Here is a 15,855-nt window from a genome sequence, read left to right on the forward strand (position 1 = left end):
ACCTTCCAAGAACAGCCTACCCTCCTCCAGAGACCTTAAAAGAGGACTTTGTCCGTTCTTCCAAAGAATCAGATACAAAGTTTAAAAATAAGGAGATCTACTGGCCAATCTAAAGTCATCTTCCTGGACTTTGCCCACTTGGAAGCTGGAACACCCTCCATCCTAGAAGCCTCAGTCAAGGTTACCACTGCAAGAGGGGAAGCTGCTGAGGTACCAGGCTTCTGCATCCAATAGAAAATCCACAACACAAATGCCATGGAAAAACCTAAGAGGCCTAAAGACACAAAGGTTCCCTTGTGCTGATTACTTCTAAGACCCCATGCTCTGCTACTAGTACTGGTGGATACACTATGTCTCAAGCAACAATTTGACCCAAGGACTGCAAGATCCATGTTATTCACTTAACTGCCTCAGAAAGTTCCCCTGTGGAGGTGCAAAGCTCTCCCTGCTCCAGCTGTTTCCCACACCCAAGAGACTATGAGCCTGGCCACTCAATACTGCTGGCATTGAGATCTCCTTTTCCTGAATATATTCAAAGCACACCCAAATACTCACAATGTGGCTCTGTTTACCGTTACTGCCCACGAAGCATTGGCTGTGCTTTCAGCCACCTGACATTCTGCCTGGACTCAGCCTACCATACTAGGATTTGGCACAACCAGGCCTCAACCTCCCTTGTTTCACAATGCTAGAGCTGGCAAGGTGCCATGCAGCTACAAGCCCTCTCGTCAATGATGCCATCAAGTTGGGGTTTTTTTTAGTTTTGTTTCTAGCTTTATCACTGCCAGAAAGGCAATGGAAGGCAGAAAAGGAAACACATAATTACACCCACACTGAGGAACGGAAACTGACCAATTTTACTCCGGTTTCTCTGCCACAGCTCAAAGGTCAGATAATTTACTCTCCTCCCCCTCATTTCCCTGCTCAACCAAGCTCCAGAGGGAATGGGTACATAACCAATCCCCAGTCCAGAACAAGGAGACAATATTTCAAACGGCAATATCATCTTTGGAGCTCAACCAGGGAAGCAGTCCTCAAGCCTGCTGCCCTGGGAGACACTTCACAGATTGGTGCCCTTGGAACCATCAACCAGGGAAGATGAACATCAAGCTGTTCTCCTCAGAGATGGACTGGAAAAAATGTTCCACCTAAACACCTAGTGTAGGCCCCGGGAGACCATTTTGCTTCACCTGACCAGCATGTGCCACCACCTGCTGGAGAATACTGGTAAGTTTCCTAGCTACATATTTTCTTATAGGCAGAGATGATGCCACTCAAAACTGTGTTTTCTGCTTCCAGAGAGGTCTAAACCCACATGTTTGGATGTCTCTAGTAGGATGAGGAGGAAATTTTGTGTTTACAACAATTTCTGTTTTTTGACATCATTTAGACTTGTACTTAAGTAAGAATATTGTAACTGGTTGTTTGTTCCTTTTTGGGCTTCCTGCTAAATTGAAACTATTAGGTCACAAAGGCTGGAGTGTTCATTTTCTACAAGCCAGGGGTTTTTCCTTCCCTACTCAGCCCAGCCATGGCAGCAACAGTCTTTGGCCACAGCCCATATTCCGGTTCCCCTTTTAAACCTGGCTAACATGAAGTCCAAGTTTGGTTACAAGGTGTTGCCTTGTTGCATTCTCCTCAAATTTATCTTGTCCTATTTTAGTATAAGAAAAATATAAGGACAGTTAACTCTCAAACTCTGTCATACCATAATGCTCAGTAAAAGACAAATTATATTACCTTGTGCATATCTGCATTGAGTGCCAGAGGCCTGCTGTGCGGAGATGAATTCTTCTCTAAGAGCACTTCAATGATAGGTTTGCACTCTTCATTTGATTCACATAGAGGGACAAAAGATGAAATTACTCTCCATTCTTTGCCAGCCTAAAATAATAATATAATGTTAGCCTTATTGCACAGAACATTATCAATCCAGTGTACATGTGTATGTTCCTGGAGTGCATTTTACAAAGCACCAGGGACTCTTCTGCTTCTAATTAATAAGTGCATTTGAAAGGTTTTTGATTCAGTAAGCTAGAAACCAGAATCCCCTATGATATAAAACACTGATAGTGGCAAGTGAATGTGACAACTTCCCCTATACTTCCTCTGCCAGTATACCTCAAAAGGGTGAGAAGGTAAACCAGTCTCAGCAGGGATTCAGAAGATTTGCACAGGCCTAGAGCCTGTCAACAGAGCCAATTAGTTTTCAATCATGATTCCATTTTCTCTTTTAATGTGGAATGAGACCAGCTCTCATTTCAAACAGACCACCAAGCTTTCAGAGAGTAACGGATTTTGGACCCTGCTGGTATGAGCTGGGTTTGAGCCAATGACCTAAAAGGTGACAAGTGCTACAATACTGGATCAATGCAGCACAACGGGTGAAAAGATACATCTGAAACTCTACCTCCTCCCCAAAAAAACAAAAATGTGAAACTCTTCCTCCCCCCACTCCCATGAAGAGGAAATTACATCTGGAGAAACATTAAACAAAATAAATGCATATAATATCTCACCTAAAAAAGACCAAGAACATAATCAAGTAATTCTATAAACTGGCACCTAGAGATTTGCATCACCTAGGTGTGTCAAAGGCATCACTGACTGACAGATGCCCAGGTCCACTAACTGCAACATGTTGACAGAGTATGGGTGGGGCTATGGGTGTCTCCCCCAGTTATGCATGTAGGTTATAGAATACTATAAATTATAACTGTACGTCATTTATAGAATGCTATAAATTACACATCACTTGGCATACTTGGGCACTGATGTGGCATAAGAGGGGATGCTTTATTTATTCAAATTTTCTATACCATTCAGGGGAGTTCAAAATGGTTTAGATGAATTTATTCAGCTACTCAAGCCTTTTTCCTGTCCCTGCAGGCTCACAAACTATCTAATGGGGGATTAAGTGACTTGCCCAGGGTCACAAGGAGCAGCGTGGGTTTGAACCCACAACCTCAGGGTGCTAAGGCTGTAGCTTTAACCATTGCGCCTTAACATGGATGTACCAATATTATCATATACTAGTATTCTACAACAGAGTCTTGGTGCCAAGATGCCATTATAGAATTGGCGCAAAGTGCACAGCATTAAGACATGAATTGAGTAGTTAATTTATAGAACTGCCCCAAACAAGATCACTGGAGTTCTGTGGTGTAGAAGATTGGTGTTAAAGCCCTGGTTCCTCTAGCCAGTTCAAAACAGGAATGTTACAGCAGAAGCACCAGTAGCCCCCTTAAAAATATACAAGGAGTAAGTACAGATAGATTGGCAATCATAACAAAGCAGATAAACATGCTTCTTTTTCCAATTACCATATACAAGTCCAACAGGCAAAAAATTAACTTGGCATCATGTAAGGAAACAGCAAAAAAAAAAAAAAAAAAAGGGTACAATTTTCAAAGGCATTTCTACACATACGGCAATTGTTTATGTGCAGAAATGGTTTGTCATAAAATTTTCTTGACTTGATGCAAGCAAACGTATGGGTTTGATGCCATTTTGCATATGCTTTTACTCATGCCCTACAGCAACATTCTTGGGGCAGTTTGGATTTATATGCTTATTTCTGGATTTTCAAAGTAGGTGCAAAAATTGTCTTGTAAACTCTAAGCAATCTAAACAGTAGGTGTGAATGTGTATGGGTACTTTTGGAAGGCTAACTTTCAAAGGAAATGTATGTGCATACTTCTGAAAGCTGTCATCTTTATGCCCGTCTCTGATGCACATATTAAGGCTGCCTGCCACAAAAATTGCCCTCAATCCTATCAACAAAACTAGAAACAAGGCACTGAAGAAAGATCTGCAGAAGGTACCATATTATATTAAGATACAAGAAAATACCTCAGAATCTGTGAAAAAGTTGTAGAGGAGAACGTCATCAAATTCCAGGCCTTTGGCTTCGTAAATAGTCAATACAAGTGCTAAACTGAGCTCCTCAGGAATCTTGTCCTTTGCCATTTCATTTGCTACTAGTATCACCTAAAGTTAATTATAATGCACATGAAAGAGAGATGAAACATTCATTTTGAAGGATGGGCAGACATGAACTGTATAATAAAAATGTAAATGTACCAGAACTCAGTATTAAGAACATAAGAATTGCCACTGCTGGGTCAGACCAGTGGTCCATCATGCCCAGAAGTCCGCTCACGCGTCGGCCCCCAGGGCCAAAGAGTCCAGCTCTAAATGAGTCCAGCCTCACCTGCGTACGTCCCAGTTTAGCAGGAACTTGTTCAGTTTAGTCTTGAAACCCTGGAGGGTGTTTTCCCCTACAACAGATCCGGAAGAGCGTTCCAGCTCTCCACCACTCTCTGGGTGAAGAACTTCCTTACGTTTGTACGGAATCTATCCCCTTTTAACTTTAGAGAGTGCCCTCTTGTTCTCCCTACCTTGGAGAGTGTGAACAGTCTGTCTTTATCTACTAAGTCTATTCCCTTCAGTATTTTGAATGTTTCGATCATGTCTCCTCTCAGTCTCCTCTTTTCAAGGCCGAAGAGGCTCAGTTTCTCCAATCTCTCACTGTACGGCAACTCCTCCAGACCCTTAACCATTTTAGTCGCTCTTCTCTAGACCCTTTCGAGTAGTACTGTGTCCTTCTTCATGTATGGCAACCAGTGCTGGGCGCAGTGCACGTACAATGTGACAGTTTGTTTGTTTATTTATCACCCGCCCTTATCCAGGGCAAGTTACATATTAACATACAAAATAAAACCTCTATATTACTTTACTCATTCCAGAACCAAAGATTAGATTCTGACCTCAATAATCTTCTTTCTTGTAGATGTGTCTAGTGGTCCTGACCGTTCACATACAAAACCCTAGCATTCAGGACTACTAGATACATCGCACTAGAACTCTGAATATCCAAGGCTTATTCTTGCTGTCTGTCTAATGTTGGGCCATGTCCAGGCACCAGGATTGATTATCAGGGTCAATTCAACATGTCTGTATTATTTGAATGTTCTAATGTGTGCTTTTAAGATGCTTGATTTGTAGTGGTAATAACACATATTTTCTGTGTTATTTGAATGTCTTTCCAAGTTGCCTTATTGTTCATATTCTGATGACATTTATCATATTTCTATTATATGATTGTTTTTCAGTGCTTTGAAATGTTTAGATATTTTTTATACTGTTTCATGTTGGTGTATTACTAGAATTCAATTTGCCATCTCCCAAGTTTACCTTATTGATTTGGGAGATGGCAAATTGAATTCTAGTAATACACCAACATGAAACAGTATAAAAAATATCTAAACATTTTATAGCATAGCAAAACAATCATATAATAGAAATATTGATTTTATTCATGCTTATATTTGGTCATTTTACTACTGTTTATGCTGTTAACCAACTTTCAGTGTTCCAACACGCCCCTCTCCCTCCCTCCCTCCCTCCCAAGTCCCAATGTGCCCCTCTCCCTCCCTCAATCCCTCCATTCTGTGTCCCAAGTAGGTGCCTCCCTCCGTTGGGTGTTTATCTTCTTCTGGCCGGCACCCTCATCCTTCCAGTCACAGTTGTTTCTCTGCACAAAGCCGTGGGCAGTGGCTTATACGCACGTCCCCCGGCTGGGCCGGAAGCCTTCTCTCTGACGTTGGAGGAGCTATGGAAGGCTTGTGGCTCAGCCACGGGATGCACGTAGGAGCCGCTACCCATGGCTTTGTGCAGAGAAATGACTTCAGATGGAAGAAGGAGGGAGCCAGCCAGAAGAAGGTAAACATCCCCTGGAGGAAGGCACGTACTTAGGGCACAGAATGGAGAGATGGAGAGAGAGGGGCGCATTGGGACTTGAGAGGGAGGGAGCACAAACTTTGGAAAAAGGATAGAAGGAAGGAAGGTGGGGGCATGAACTTGGGACACAGAATGGAGGGAAGGATGGGAGCATGAGCCATAGGATGGAATGGAGGGAGTGAGACAAAGAGATGCTGAGATGGGGGAGAGAATAGAAAGGGAGAATTGGGGGTCTGAGTGAGAAGGAATGAGAGATGGTGCACATGGGAAGATGAAAAAAGAGGAGAATTGTTGGGCATAGGGAAGGAGAGAGAATTACTGGACATGGTTGTGGGAGAGGAGTGTGGTAGAGATGCATGGGATGAGAGGGAGTAATGTTAGATGTGGTGGTGGAGCGGGAACAGTAGGATGGATGGAAAGGGATGCAAGAGGGGCTTCGAGGAGGTGGAGAAGGTGGGAAGAATGATAGGATCTGAGTTATATACAAATTCAACTTAAGAATGGTTTAAAAAACAGAACCCATTCTTAATCCGGAGACTGCCTGTACTGGAAGAATTAGGATCTGTCTTAAACCTGAATGTTAACGTACTAGTACTACATTGATAAAATGACCCAGCCATCTAATTACTAAGTCTGAAAGCTCTTTGAGCAACAAAGATGGACAGAGGATCAAGAAGGGTTTTCCCTCTTGGCAAAGAGGAGGGAGAGGGATATTTTGGTCATATCTGTCAAGTGACGACACCACTAGGAAAAAGTACACACTTAGCAGCACCAAATACACAACAATATCTGCCTTATAAATGAGAGACAGGAGGAAGGCATCCTATAGGACAGTGATGGCTAATCTTTTTGAGCCCGAGTGCCCAAACTGCCGCACAAAACCAAAGAATTTCCTCAAAGTGCCAGCACGTCAATTAAACCTTAATAACAAGATTTTAGTATCTAAAAGCAATGTTACTTACCGTAACAGTTGTTATCCAGGGACAGCAGGCAGCTATTCTCACTAGTGGGTGATGTCATCAGACAGAGCCCCGGTACGGACGTCTCACAAGCACGTGTTGCTTGTAGAAACTTAAAAGTTTCTAGATGACCGCACCGCGCATGCGCCGGTGCCTTCCCGCCCGGAGGTCCGGGCGTGTCTCCTCAGTTCAGGTAGCTAGCCTGAGAAGCCAACCCAGGGGAGGTGGGTGGGACGTGAGAATAGCTGCCTGCTGTCCCTGGATAACAACTGTTACGGTAAGTAACATTGCTTTATCCCAGGACAAGCAGGCAGGTATTCTCACTAGTGGGTGACCTCCAAGCTAACCTCAGTGGGATGGAGGGGGAGTTGGCGACTTAAGAGAATAAATTTTTCAATACTGTTTGGCCAAACTGTCCATCCCGTCTGGAGAGAGTATCCAGACAATAATGTGAGGTGAATGTGTGAACCGAGGACCAGGTGGCAGCTTTACAAATTTCCTCGATTGGTGTTGATCTTAGGAATGCTACTGAGGCTGCCATTGCTCTGACCTTATGGGCTGTGACCTTACAAGGAAGTGATAATCCAGCCTGGGCATAGCAGAAAGAGATACAAGCCGCCATCCAATTAGAGATGGTGCGCTTTGATACGGGTCTTCCCAACTTATTAGGGTCGAAGGAGACAAAAAGTTGAGGAGTGGTTCTGTGTGGCTTGGTGCGATCCAGGTAGAAAGCCAAAGCACGTTTACAGTCTAGAGTGTGAAGGGCCGATTCTCCGTGGTGAGAATGGGGCTTAGGGAAGAATACTGGAAGTACAATGGATTGGTTGAGATGAAATTCGGAGACCACCTTAGGCAGGAATTTCGGGTGAGTGCGGAGGACCACCTTGTCATGATGGAATACTGTGAATGGTGGATCCGCCATCAATGCCTGGAGTTCGCTGACTCTGCGAGCGGACGTAAGGGCTACAAGGAAAAGCACTTTCCAGGTGAGATACTTAAGAGGGGCCCTGTTGAGTGGTTCAAACGGGAGCTTCATGAGACGGGAAAGGACTACATTGAGGTCCCAAACTACTGGGGGTGGTTTAAGAGGAGGGTTAACATGGAAGAGTCCTTTCATAAATCTGGCGACCACCGGATGGGCCGAGAGGGGTTTCCCTTGTAGGGGCTGGTGGAACGCCGCAATAGCGCTCAGGTGGACTCGTATGGATGTAGACTTGAGCCCAGATTGAGATAGGTGTAGGAGATAGTCCAGCACGGAGGATAAGGAAGCTCGCTGAGGTTCCTTTGATTTAGAAACACACCATGAGGAGAATCTAGTCCATTTCTGGAAGTAGCATTGTCGAGTGGCGGGCTTCCTGGAAGCTTCCAAGACCTCCCTCACTTCTTGTGAGAATTGGTGAGGGGTTACGTTGAGAGGAACCAAGCTGTCAGGTGGAGAGACTGCAGGTTGGGATGAAGCAGTGATCCTTGATGTTGAGTAAGTAGTGAAGGAAACACTGGAAGTGGTACTGGTTCCCTGCTGCTGAGTTGAAGTAGGAGGGAGAACCAAGGTTGTCTGGGCCACCGAGGAGCTATTAGAATCATGGTGGCCTGTTCGAGTTTCAGCTTGACCAGAGTCTTCTGGATCAGCGGGAATGGTGGGAACGCATATAGAAATCGTTTCCCCCAGTTCAGTAGAAAAGCATCTGCCTCGAGGCGATGAGGAGTGTAGATCCTGGAGCAAAACTGAGGCAGTTTGGAGTTGTGGGGAGCTGCAAAGAGGTCTATCTGAGGCGTCCCCCACTGTGTGAAGATTTGGTGAAGGGGGCAGGAATGGAGAGTCCATTCGTGCGGTTGTAGCAGACGACTTAGTTTGTCTGCTAAGACGTTGTTCTCCCCCTGAATGTAGACAGCTCTGAGGAAGGCGTTGTGGCGCACCGCCCAGTCCCAGACTCGTAGAGCTTCCTGGCAAAGGAGGGCCGAGCCCGTGCCTCCTTGCTTGTTGATATAATACATGGCGGCCTGATTGTCTGTGCGAATGAGGATCACCATGTCGTGAAGTAGGTGTTGGAAAGCTTGGAGCGCATTGAAGATGGCTCTGAGCTCCAGTAGATTGATTTGGTGTAGTCTTTCCGCACTGGTCCAGAATCCTTGGGTGCGGAGACCATCCAGGTGGGCCCCCCATGCATAATTCGACGAATCGGTTGTGAGAACTTTCTGATGGGGGGGAGAGTGCAACAGCAAACCTCTGGATAGATTCGAAGAGGTCATCCACCAAAGTAGAGACTGCCGAAGAGCAGGTGTGACTAAGATGTGTTTGGATAGTGGATCGGACGTCTGATTCCACTGTGATGCCAGGGTCCACTGGGGGATCCTGAGATGGAGTCTGGCAAAGGGTGTCACATGTACTGTGGAGGCCATATGGCCCAGGAGCACCATCAGTTGTCTCGCCGGTAGGGTTTGGCGAGTAGACACCGACTGGCAGAGATGAAGAAGAGACTCCATGCGTTGCAGAGGCAGGAATGCTCGGAGTCGAGTGGTGTCCAGGACCGCTCCGATGAAGGGGAGGGACTGGGTGGGTTGTAGATGAGACTTGGAAAAGTTGATCTCGAAGCCCAAATTCTGGAGGAAGTAGGTTGTAGCCAAGACCGCCGAAGTGACCTCTGGGGCTGACGGGGCCTTGATGAGCCAGTCGTCGAGGTATGGGAACACCTGTAGACCCCTGTCTCGGAGTGCCGCGGCCACTACCACCAGGCACTTTGTGAAGACTCTGGGGGACGAAGAGAGGCCGAATGGTAGCACTCGATACTGTAGGTGCAGATTTCCCACCCGAAATCTGAGGAACTTTCGGGAGGCCGGGTGAATGGGGATGTGAGTGTAGGCCTCCTTGAGATCCAGGGAGCATAACCAGTCGTTCTGCTCGAGGAGGGGGTATAGAGAAGCCAAAGTCAACATGCGAAACTTCTCTTTGACCAGAAACTTGTTGAGGGCCCGAAGGTCTAAAATGGGTCGCAGGTCGCCCGTTTTCTTCGGGACGAGGAAGTACCGGGAGTAAAACCCTCGGTTCAATTGGTCTGACGGGACCGGCTCGACAGCCCGAAGCTGAAGTAAGGTTTGGACTTCCTGAAGAAGAAGGGTGGTCTGTGTCGAGCTTGAAGGATACTCTCTTGGAGGATGGTCCGGGGGGACCCGATGGAATTGAAGAGAGTATCCTTCTCTTATGATGGTAAGGACCCATAGGTCCATGGTTATGGCCTCCCATCGATGGTAAAAAAGATGGAGGCGGCCCCCTATGGGAGAGGCTGAGTGCAGAACGGTGTCGGTTATGCTCCCAGGAGGGGAGTCAAAAGGGCTGGGGAGCCTTAGGTGCAGCCGGTGGCTGAGGTTTTTGCTGAGACTTCTGGGGAGGTTGTCTCTTCGCAGGTTGTCTCGCAGCAGGCGTTTGTCTGGGCATGTAACGCCGCTGGTAAATCAGGGGTGGCCTGGAAGGTCGAGACTGTTGAGGTTTGGGTTTGGGCCGCAGGATGGATTGAAAAGATTTTTCGTGATCCGACAGCTTCTTGGTAACAGTTTCGATAGACTCATCGAACAGGTCAGCTCCCGCACATGGTACGTTGGCGAGTCTGTCCTGGAGGTTGGGATCCATATCGATTGTACGGAGCCATGCCAGGCGACGCATGGCTACCGCGCTTGCGGCAGCACGTGCCGAGAGTTCAAATGCATCGAAGGAGGATTGCATCAGCTGGAGGCGTAATTGGGAGAGGGAGGCTACCACTTCCTCGAACTCGAATCGAGCTTGGGTGTCTATGAATGGAGTGAACTTGCGGAGCACCGGCAAGAAGAACTCCAGATAGGAAGAGAAAAAGAAATTGTAGTTCAGCACCCGTGACGCCATCATGGAGTTTTGATAGAATTTTCTACCAAATTTGTCCATCGTTCTCCCCTCTCGGCCCGGCGGTACAGAGGCGTAGACCTGAGAGGGATGAGAGCGTTTAAGAGAGGACTCGACCAGTAGGGATTGGTGGGAGAGTTGAGGGCCCTCAAACCCTTTATGGTGCACGATGCGGTATCGAGCATCGAGTTTGCTGGGAATCGCCGGTATGGAGTACGGTGTTTCGAAACACTGCATGAAGGTCTGATCCAGCAATTTATGCAGGGGGAGCCGAAGCGACTCCGTTGGAGGGTTAGGTAAATGCATGGTGTCCAGATACTCTTTGGAGTATCGGGAGCCCGTGTCAAGGGTCACATCCAGATCATCCGCCATTTGTCGGAGGAATGATGAGAAAGACAATTGATCCGCCAGCGTCGGTCTGTGGGACGGGCTGGAGGAGGAAGAGGCCTCCGGGTCCATGGACATCGGGGAGTGGCAAGGAGAATCGGGTACGGGCGTCTCCTCGTACTCCGGTCCCTCCGGAGGGGACACCTCTGATGAGGAGTATCCCATACGTTGCAGTTTTTTCTGCGGTGACACCTCCGAATGGCGTGAAGAGTGCCAGGATGAGTGTCTTGATCGGTGCCCGTCTCGGTGGCGGGACGGGGATCGGGATCATCTGTGCATCGCATGGTCTCCCGAGGCCCCCAAGTGGTGGATAGGGCTGGAAGCGGTGGATCGCAACTGGGGTTGCGATGCGGATTCTTGCAATGCTACCCAAGTCTGGTAAGGAGTACGGAAGAACTCTTCCTGACTATGCCCAGGGCTTTGAGTATCGATCGGAGGTCTGGTCCCATGTTGGCGCGGAGGCGTAATGGGCTCTAATGGCGGCATATCGGTAAGCGAGGCTTGCCGCATGGGCATCGCCGCCCTCCCCCGTTCGTCCTCGTCGGTTTTCGAGGTCGAACGGCGTGGAGGAGGGGGAGGGGGCGGACCGCCCCTTTGGACCGGTACCGGGAGGTCACCCTGTATGGCAGCGATGAGCCCGGGTCCGATGGTCTGCATGAGCTCAACGAATTGAGCTTCCAGCATGGACCGTAGCGAAGCCGATAAGGAGGGATCCGCACCGAAAGGGGGTCCTCCTGCACGGTCATCGCGCTCCTTCGAGGTCGAGTGCTTCTGCTTAGTAGCTTTCGGCACTTTGATGACCACTGGTGGCACTGTGGAAGGAAGAGGTACCTGAACCGAGGAGACCGGGGCAGGCACCGACGTCGAGCTCGTGGATGGTGTCGGGATGAACGATGCCGGTTTCACCACACTCGATGCAGGAGGGGTCGATACCGGTTTCGCCCGAACCGGGGAGGTATCAGATGAAGTGGAGGCTGAGGGATCCTTAGCTGCGTCCATCTTGAACATCGATTCCCACAATAGGCAACGCCGTTTGAATGAGCGTGCCGTAAGGGTAGAGCAAGGCCTGCACGATTTCGGAATGTGGTCAGGGCCCAAACACTGCAAACAGCGCCGGTGAGGGTCCGTGAGTGAAATCGCGCGTTGGCACTTGCTGCACTTTTTAAACCCGGTGATTGGCCGGGACATAGGCCGGAAAATCTCCGCCGCGAGGTCAAAGCCAATGGGCCTGAGCCACGTGGCCGGCCCGTTCGACCCGCCGGAGGAAATAATCTTCTTCTTTTTTTTTTAACTGAAAAAGAAAAGTACTGTTAACTGTAATTAAAAGAAAGCGAAAACGCGGACAAGGAAGGCAAATTTAACTGAATTCAGCTAGCGCATGATGAAGTTGAACTTCTCAGCTCCGCGGAAAGAAAAGAACTGAGGAGACACGCCCGGACCTCCGGGCGGGAAGGCACCGGCGCATGCGCGGTGCGGGCATCTAGAAACTTTTAAGTTTCTACAAGCAACACGTGCTTGTGAGACGTCCGTACCGGGGCTCTGTCTGATGACATCACCCACTAGTGAGAATACCTGCCTGCTTGTCCTGGGATAATACTCTTTATAAAGTTGCCTGAACTATGTAACATCATTTTTAAAGGTTGGAATCTTTGTATTGTCAGAGAATCAATTTGATTCACAATCCTTTGGTTTTCATTTCAATTTATTGGCAATTTATAATGTTTTAGTGATTTCATTCAATTTAATGAATTTAGGAAGAATTTGATTCAGTTACACAATATATTTTAAATGTATTATTCACATAACATGTCAAATGTATTCTGAGTAAAAAAAAAGATAAACTTCTTAAAACTGTTAACTGTGTCAAGACTCGGTGTGCATTCCCAAAGAGTCTATACATGATTTTTTTGTAAAATTTACAATCAAATTAGAAAATAGTTAAATCATTACATTTCTAATAATATGATGTAAAGAAAACAAAAGAGCTTTCAATTAAACCAACCGTTTTTATTGGAAATTCCAGATTGGAATACAACAGGGCCATGTAAAGTCCCTTTTTTAAATAACATCTTTAAATAATATTTAAATAACTTAGAAAGTATCTTAACTGCAAACTGAAAACACTGCTTCATGTAAACATATGCATTGGGCATGCTCTGAAAAAAATTAATGTGATTTTTGTTGTTGCATGCATGCTGATAACTTGTCAATCCTTGGCTCATAGTGCGTTAATTTCAGAGCAACACATGCAGCACTCATGTCATCCGTTAATCTGTTTCTAGCATCAGATTTTATATGATTCAAAGCCGAAAACAGCTGCTCACAAGCATAGGATGACCCAAACAAAGTAAGAAGAGCAATCCCAAGTGCTTTCATGGACTTAAAATTGTCTGGCAGAGAATTCCACGCTTTTAGGATTTCATTTTCAGAACTGCTAGCAGTGATTTCATTTGTCACCCTTTCACACTCAATACGTTCAAGAGCCGCACGCAGGTCATTGAATTTACTTTTCCAGATAGAGCTTTCTTGAAATTCCAGTAGCTCCATTTCCAAATTTTGAATATCCAACCACTGTAAGTAGGAAAGATCAAGTTTTTCAAATGTGGACTTTTCTGGGGAAGTTAAAAATGAAAGGGTTGTCTCCATCTTACGGAACTGAGAAAATCTTTTACTAAAATTCTCCTTTGCTTCGGCTACAATGGTGGAATATGCTTTGTGGATTTCCTGGTGTTTTTTATGACTGTCCACAAATGTTGTAGAATTATCCAAATGTATTTTTAGGTTGGGAAAATATTTTAGCTGTCCACTCTCAAGGTCTTTTTCAAAAACATGCAATTTTCTCTCAAAAGCTTTGATGTCACTAAACATGCTTTCTGCTGTTTTTCCCATGCCTTGTAATTTTTTGTTTAGTACATTAAAGTGGTTAGTAAAATCTGTAAAGAACATGAGGTTGGTAAGCCAGGCCATGTTGGTGAGTTGAGGATAGTCTTCCCCCTTTTCGTTCATAAATAGCCTAACTTCTTCCAAGCAGGCCACAAATCTCTCTAACACTCGTCCTCTGCTCAGCCACTGGACATTATTGTACATCAGTAAAGTGTTATATTGTGCCTGAACCTCATCAAGAAGGGCTTGAAATTGTCGAAAATTAAGAGCACGCGCCATGATGAAGTTCACCATTTTTGTTACATCTTTGAGGACATCGTCAAGTTTTTTGCTGCTTTCTTTGGCGCAGAGAGCCTCTTGATGTATTATGCAGTGAAATTGAATCAGTGGATGTTTTGCTTCCTTAGCAAAGAAATGAATGAATCCTGATGTTGTCCCCACCATGCTAGGTGCTCCATCGCTAGTAACTGAAACTACTTTTTCTGGACTTATGTCTAGTGATGAAAAAGCCTCCATCACAGTATTGTGGATATCTATCCCTTGTGTTCTTCCAGGCAAAGACAGCAGTTTTACCAGCTCTTCTCTCATGATGTCACCAGTAGCATAACGCAAAATGAGCACTAGTCTTGCATGGTTAGTAATATCTGTACTTTCATCCAAGCACATGGAGTAGAAGGGTGCTTTTTGTAAGTCGCAAGTAAGCTGTTGACTAACATCAGCAGCCATTCGCAGAACCCTATCTTTTGCAGTATTTCTGCTTAGTGGCATCTCAGAGATGCGCTGCACAATTTTATCCTTGTTTTGGAAATCATGGAAGAGTGAATTACTCCCAGCCAAAATTGCCTTTTTGATAAAATCTCCATCAGAGAGGGGCTTACCATGTTTTGCCATGCACAGTGAAATTTGAAAGCTGGCAACTGTAAGATGATTAGTTTTTGAAAGATAGTTGCTAAAACTAAGAGACTGGGAGTGATATTTCTTTAATTTTCCTACAAGGAACTCTTTTCTTTGAGCTAAACCAAGTTCAGCAACACTGTTATGGTTGGTCTTAAAGTGACGTTTGACACTTGATGTGCGAGACACAACACTTTCATTACACATAATACACAATGCTTTCCCACTGCGTTCAATCACTCCATATGTACTCTGTCCAGGCCTCTTGGAATGGTCTTTCACTATCTGTTTTTGCTTTTTTTGCTGTACTCATTTTCTTTGTTCAAGACTTCAAGTCTACAAAAAGATAAAATTTGTATAATAAAAAAAATCTAATGAAGTGCTGTATACAAATCCGTCCCCATAAAAAAATATGTGATTGGGGAATTTTACTAATTGTAGACATCCGTTTTGGTCAAAAAATATACTGTCCGGGTGAAAACCGGACTTGTGCAACCTGAGTGTATGGGAAAAGGACTTTTATTTTTCATTATTGGAGCCTTTATTTTATTATGATGTTTACAAAAGCACTGTGAAGGGCCACATATACACTTTACTGTTTTTTGCTATATTGAGTTTTCCATAAGGTACAGCGCAGAGGATTAGTGTGTTGGTTTTTCACAGAGAGCCCAGGCCTCCTCTCAGCTGACTGAACTTCTCTATGCAATCATCATAAGCAGCTTTTTTATTTCCTCAAATTTAGCATGTCCCCCATGGAAGATACAGAGGTTTTTACAGAGGAGTACATTATTAGACACATTAACTTCCCCCCATATCCTCACCTCTCTAGCATGGGAGCACTAGGAACTGTTCCTGATTACAGATGTCACATGTGGAGTCACACTACAGCCTCACTGAGTTCCTGTGACAGACTCAGTGTGAAGCTTCTCTTCCTCCCCCCACTTCCCCCTCACACACTGCCTGGCTCATAGGATACTAAGGGGAAGACAGGCAGGCTAAACATCCACTCACAGGACTGCAGCCAGCACAGGAGGATGGGCCGCGGCCCACCGGGACTCCCAATGGCCAGTCCGGCCCTGTTGCCAGGTGAGCTGCAAAGCAGACACCGGCACACTCGCC

General features: G+C 45.9%; 1 protein-coding gene across 5 annotated transcripts in view; it reads right to left on the bottom strand.

Moving 5' to 3' along the window:
* The window catches only part of TRANK1 (tetratricopeptide repeat and ankyrin repeat containing 1), a 258,846-nt gene that overhangs the window by 87,841 nt on the left and 155,150 nt on the right, over positions 1–15,855 (bottom strand). For all 5 annotated transcript variants that reach the window (XM_033930525.1, XM_033930526.1, XM_033930523.1 and 2 more), the window contains 2 exons: positions 3,853–3,990; positions 1,741–1,884 (listed from right to left, as the gene is read on the bottom strand). In XM_033930525.1, the coding sequence (XP_033786416.1) occupies positions 1,741–1,884; positions 3,853–3,990 (282 nt within the window). The remainder of the gene's footprint in view (positions 1–1,740; positions 1,885–3,852; positions 3,991–15,855) is intronic.

This window comes from Geotrypetes seraphini, chromosome 2 (genome assembly GCF_902459505.1).
Source record: "Geotrypetes seraphini chromosome 2, aGeoSer1.1, whole genome shotgun sequence".
Taxonomy (NCBI): Eukaryota; Metazoa; Chordata; class Amphibia; order Gymnophiona; family Dermophiidae; genus Geotrypetes; species Geotrypetes seraphini.